At 39.6% G+C, this 5816-nt stretch overlaps 1 protein-coding gene across 2 annotated transcripts; it reads right to left on the minus strand.

Moving 5' to 3' along the window:
• Positions 1-3734: 3734 nt before the first annotated feature.
• On the minus strand, positions 3735-5484 carry LOC126766187 (uncharacterized). Of its 2 annotated transcripts, XM_050484081.1 has the most exons (4): positions 4912-5484; positions 4602-4854; positions 4377-4527; positions 3735-4204 (listed from the first exon to the last, which is right to left on the minus strand). In XM_050484081.1, exons 1-4 carry the CDS (start codon positions 4985-4987, stop codon positions 4178-4180), a joined length of 507 nt encoding a protein of 168 aa, XP_050340038.1. In that variant the 5' UTR covers positions 4988-5484; the 3' UTR covers positions 3735-4177. The 2 variants fall into 2 exon arrangements, with proteins under 2 accessions (XP_050340038.1, XP_050340037.1); XM_050484080.1 differs by having other exon boundaries at positions 4602-5484.
• Positions 5485-5816: the final 332 nt, after the last annotated feature.

Below are 5816 nucleotides of genomic sequence, written 5' to 3' on the forward strand. Positions count from 1 at the left end.
TAAAGAAAAAGGGAAGAACAAAGATGGCAGCTACTGTCAACGAGTAACGAGTAAATTGGCGTGCTCTATAGGTTAAGTGTTACCAACTTTTTTAGTGTAAGAATTGAACACTGACAGGGCATCTCGACAGGCAGAAATTCATGGCATACTAACTGTGAAATCCATTGCTATTGCCGTTGCCAAATCTGAATGTGGGCATTTGTTGTCATAAAATAATCATTTGCGAAAAGGCTGATATAGCGCATGTTTGGAGCTCTCGAAAAATTTATTTTATCATTTGTGAAATGCCGTCGGATAGGTAGGTTCGAGCTGATGTTTTGAGCTCTTAAACTGTTTAAATCTCTTATGTGGAAAATAAAAAAAAGAGAAAGATGCTTTTTTTCACAAATGTATTTCTGGGAAAAGTAAGAAAAGGAGAAAGATCCTTTTTTTACAAATGTATTTCTGTGAAAAATTAAAATTCACATTTTTGCACTACTATATGATAATTCTGGCATGAATTTTACATACGAATTAAATAATAAATTTAAATTGAGCAATGATATTTTGTTTTCTGTTTGTATGAGTATATTAAATTTAAAAGTTCGCTCATCTCCAACCTATTTTGCATAATTTTCCTGTAAATTAACAATATTAAATTAAATATTGATTTTTTGGAAAAATGTTATTCTGAAAATTTACTTTTTTTTATAACATTACACAACCGTCTGAATGCTCGCTCTACTAAATTTAATAATACCGAAACGAAAGTGCCGTCTGTATATGTGTAAATGAAATACGTTGCCACCTCGAAATTTTCATAGAAATGAAAACGGGGCTGTCAAACTACTGAAGTGACAGCTTATTGCTTTCAATATATGTCATACCAATTAGTATCCCATATATTGCTTTCCATAAGCAATAGGGAGTCTCCACAGGCAACAGACACGGCAATACAGTTAGTATACCATAAATTGTATCCTGTCGAGATGCCCCGTGATGAAAGGTAACCAAGTTAAGGGGCAAGAATGATAGAAACAAGATTGCGCAATTACGAGTTCAAATTTTGTTCGCTTTGCGCATCTACGTCAAGTGCTGAACACATAGAGTGCGACAGGCAGCAGCAGCACGACAGTGAACTGAAAACGTCGTTGTGCATCTTACTACATGTACATTTGTGAGAAGCAGCAACAACACAATGGCCGCCATGTACACAAGACAACGCAGTTGTCCATTTTGTATGTACACAATTTCGCTGTGGCCATACTTATACCTTGCACTTCACTGAAATTTTAATATTTTGTTCAAAGTGAAAATTTGTATGCGAAAAATAAGTAAATAGGTATATTTGTTTTAAATTATCAGTTGTTATTACTAATGATATAATAGAGCTATTTTATGCTTTTATTTGTAAAATAACGCCAAGTTTGTTAGAGCTTTGAATAATTTTACAGTTTACTCATTAGTGGCATCACCATTCTACCTTCTATTTCTATCTTCCATTCTATTGTCAACGTAGACGTCCTACTGCCGTTGTCAAATATAGGAATATGTTGAAGTTAGCGAGAGCGACAACTGTCGGCTTGCAGTCGTGTAGTCGCGCAGCTGTCAAAATAACAGTGTCCATAAGAACGTGTGTATTTTAATATTTGACACATGTAGTTTGCAGTCTGTCGCGCTCTATGTGTTCAGCACTTCACGGTTGACCAACGTACAATCAGCTGATTTTCAGTTGTTTGTTTTTCTTTGCAATAAAAACAATTTTGTATTGCAGGTGTGGGCACTCAGACAAGTCGTACCACATCTGGCAGCACTGTTTGTCAGTTATTCTATTATTTCATTTTCTTTATATTCTTCCTGGAAATTTACAGTTTCAACTGAATTCTAAGCTTTTCACGCCAACAAGTGAAGAAGTCTTTTGAGTTATCTTAATAAATAATCTGTAATTTTATATAAATGTGGTGTATCATTCGCCACATAATTAGTGACCCCTACAATTGAACAGCACACCGTAACTGGAACAACTACAGTGTAACAACACTACATCACCTAGCCGCCCAGTTGCGCCTACGAGGCCGCGCAACTGTAACTGGCGCAAACGGCCAACGCAATACGCCACCTGTACGCCTACGGCCTCGGCAGCGGACAAGATATCCAATGGGCATCCAGCACCGACCTTACGGGCCTCTCGCCAGCCATCATAGAGGCGCCAGCCGCCGGCGATGGTGCCACGACCTACTACACTAACGCCAGCGATTTGTATCAGCCGAATTTGACTGGTTCAGCGCAACAACATGGCCACAACCATCAACAACAGCAAAATCCGCACGTACAAATGCAACTGCAATCGCAGGTGCAACAGCAACAGCGCAGCAACAGCAACAACGGACGCTACAACTGCAGTTGCCATTTCAACATCACCTATATTAAACTTAAATCACTATCTTTTCAACAGGAACAGGACCGCTTATCTACCAACTTCTGACCTCATCATCAACCAATATCACAACCTCCGACCACATACCAATTGTCGCAGGCACTACAAGCCGTCATCATGCAACACGCACAACCAAAAATGACGCTACAAACACTGCAGCACATGTCAACGGTACATATGATCGACATCCTTTAGAGTCCACAATGTATCGCTTCATCTGCAGTGAATACGGCTCAACGCACTTTGCATCAGTCGCCGCCTCCACGTTACATGCAACACTATCAAGTGCACAACGCCACAATCAGCCCCCGCCCAGGTTGCCAACCGGCCGCCACGTTACGCCTCGGCACCCTACATTTCGCACTACCAACAATGGTAACCCATCGCCAACTATTCATTTACGACCGCACATCGAATACGAATTTCCTCGTCGACAATGGCACGGATTTCGGCAACTCCGCTTTCTCGTAAACTAAAAATAGTAACTTCTTTTCGACTGCAAGCTGCAAACGGTAGCAAAGTCGGAACCTACGGAGTTAAGGCGCTCAACTCAGTCTCGCACGTTTAGGCTCCTATGCAACCGTCATAGCCCTAACCGAGAACTGCACAACAACCACTTAACCATACCAATTGACAATAGTACGCCGCACAGCCGTACTCTCACCGAGCAAATAAATTCGCAACAACTACTTAACCATACCAATTGGCCAGTGACAACAGTACGCCGCACAGCCGTACTCTCACCAAGCAAATGAATTCGCTACAATATCAACCAGCCTAACTGCACCAAGCACCCGGACTAGGACCTAGTAAAGGAACTGAACCTTAAATAAGTCTAGCAGGACTTTATTTGAGGGGGAGTACTGTGGGCACTCAGACAAGTCGTACCACATCTGGCAGCACTGTTTGTCAGTTATTCTATTAGTTCATTCTCTTTATATTCTTCTTGGAAATTTACAGTTTCAACTGAATTCTAAGCTTTTAGTTTTTAAGAAGCGTCACTTCTTGTACAGACGCCAACAAGTGAAGAAGTCTTTTGAGTTATCTTAATAAATAATCTGTAATTTTATATAAACGTGGTGCATCAGTCGCCACACAGGCATACAAAAACATGAATATCATCAAAAGTTAACATCAATATAAGTGAATATTAATAAGAGATATCAACATAAGTGAGTATTTTATAGTGAACATTTACTTACATATTCATTTCATTGCAGTTTCTTTGTATTATTGAATTTTGTCTCTTTGCTGTGTTTGTTTCAACTATATATGTACATATGTACATTTCTGCAAATAAAAAAATTGAATATTTTGTGACCAATTATCAATTTATTGTCTTATTTAATATTCTTTTTTTGCTATACATATGTTCAATTAAGTTTTTATTTAAGGAACGAATCCCAAATTACATTCTAGCTCTGAAAAACAATCCTTTTACTTTCGAGCTACAATTTACAAAATTACTTAAATCTAAGTGCTTCTGGACGTAATTTGTACATATATGCAAATCAGTACCATTTACGTCGTCAAATACTGCTTGCCAGGCTCTCATATGCTCCATTAGCATATCTGTTGGTTTTGAGAGTCCTCCTTCAGAAAGGTGATCCAACCCAGTATAAGACGAACAATTTTCTGAGTTGCCACAAATTTCGGGGTTGTCTTTACCGAGTTTGTGGCAGATGTACCCTGCCAAATTCTCAAGTCCGTCGTTGTTGAGAATCTCCAAGTCATCATTTTTTTCAATTGGGTCAGTGGAATTTAGGTCAACACGTTGAAAAATATTACCTGGAAAAATATAATAAACATAAATAAATTGTTTGTTAAGATTATTATTATAATTAGGATAAGAAACAGTGGTTAGTATGCAAATCCCTTAATTTTTCAATTTATGTATATGTAATGAACTTTAATACATACATATATTTTGCAACATACTTTTTAGAATTTGTGCACTAACCTGGCCGCTGGTGAAAATGCAGCTAAGTTTTTGCTCCAATTCAATACTGTGGTATTCCGAGGTTTTAATGGAAATCCTAAGGCGTTTAATTTCTGCTGACTGCTCGTTTTTGCACTTATTCAAAGTTCTAACAACACTATTCACCCTTTGTCTAAAAAGAATAAGAAATACACATATGTACTTATGTAAGAAAAAGACACTTCATCAATATCAATAAGGACTAACATTTCTATTTCCAAATGCAGTATTTTCTCGTCTTTCTCATCGATGACCTCCTCTCCTGCAGTTTGAGGTGCTTCTCCAACCTCGTCTTCTTGAATTACTTGAACAGGGGCGGTATTCTTCAACATTGTTGTTAACATCTCTTTTTTGGAACGGGACTCCATCCTTTTCTGACGTTCATTAGCCTCTGCAGGAGCAGTGGTTAACGTGGGAATAGCGCTAGGTAGCAACTTGGTTGGATTCCGCGAACTTAAACCTGCAAGAGTGTTTGGATATAAAAGTAAAATTATTGTAACCAAAATGCTATAATTACCCATTTGAAACTGCAAGTTTCTTTCGAAGGGCGTCTGGCGCGAAGTGCACTTCACAAATGCATGCATTTTTAACATTAATTTTGTCCGTACGACGACAAAAATGAATCCATTGTTTTCTTCTTAATTGGCGTAGACACCACTTACGCGATTATAGCCGAGTTAACAACAGCGCGCCAGTCGTTTCTTCGTTTCGCTACGTGGCGCCAATTGGATATTCCAAGCGAAGCCAGGTCCTTCTCCACTTGGTCCTTCCAACGGAGGGGAGGTCTTCCTCTTCCTCTGTTTCCCCCGGCGGGTACTGCGTCGAATACTTTCAGAGCTGGAGAGTTTTCGTCCATCCGGACAACATGACCTAGCCAGCGTAGCCGCTGTCTTTTAATTCGCTGAACTATGTCGATGTCGTCGTAAATCTCGTACAGCTCATCGTTCCATCGAATGCGGTATTCGCCGTGGCCAATGCGCAAAGGACCATAAATCTTTCGCAGAACTTTTCTCTCGAAAACTCGCAACGTCGACTCATCCATTGTTGACACCGTCCAAGACTCTGCACCATATAGCAGGAATTATGAGTGACTTATAGAGTTTGGTTTTGGTCGAGAGAGGACCTTGCTTCTCAATTGCCTACTCAGTCCGAAGTAACACCTGTTGTCAATATCATCGGCATACGCCAGCAGCTGTACACTCTTATAGAAGATGGTACCTTCTCTATTTAGTTCTACAGCTCGAACTATTTTCTCCAAAAGCAGGTTGAAAAAGTCTCACGATAGGGAATCGCCTTGTCTGAAACCTCGCTTGGTATCAAACGGCTTGGAGAGGTCCTTCCCGATTCTGACGGAGCTTTTGGTGTTGCTCAACGTCAGCTTACACAGCCGTATTAGTTTTGAGGGGATACCAAATTCAGATA

The sequence above is a fragment of the Bactrocera neohumeralis genome, unplaced genomic scaffold (assembly GCF_024586455.1).
Source record: "Bactrocera neohumeralis isolate Rockhampton unplaced genomic scaffold, APGP_CSIRO_Bneo_wtdbg2-racon-allhic-juicebox.fasta_v2 cluster11, whole genome shotgun sequence".
Taxonomy (NCBI): Eukaryota; Metazoa; Arthropoda; class Insecta; order Diptera; family Tephritidae; genus Bactrocera; species Bactrocera neohumeralis.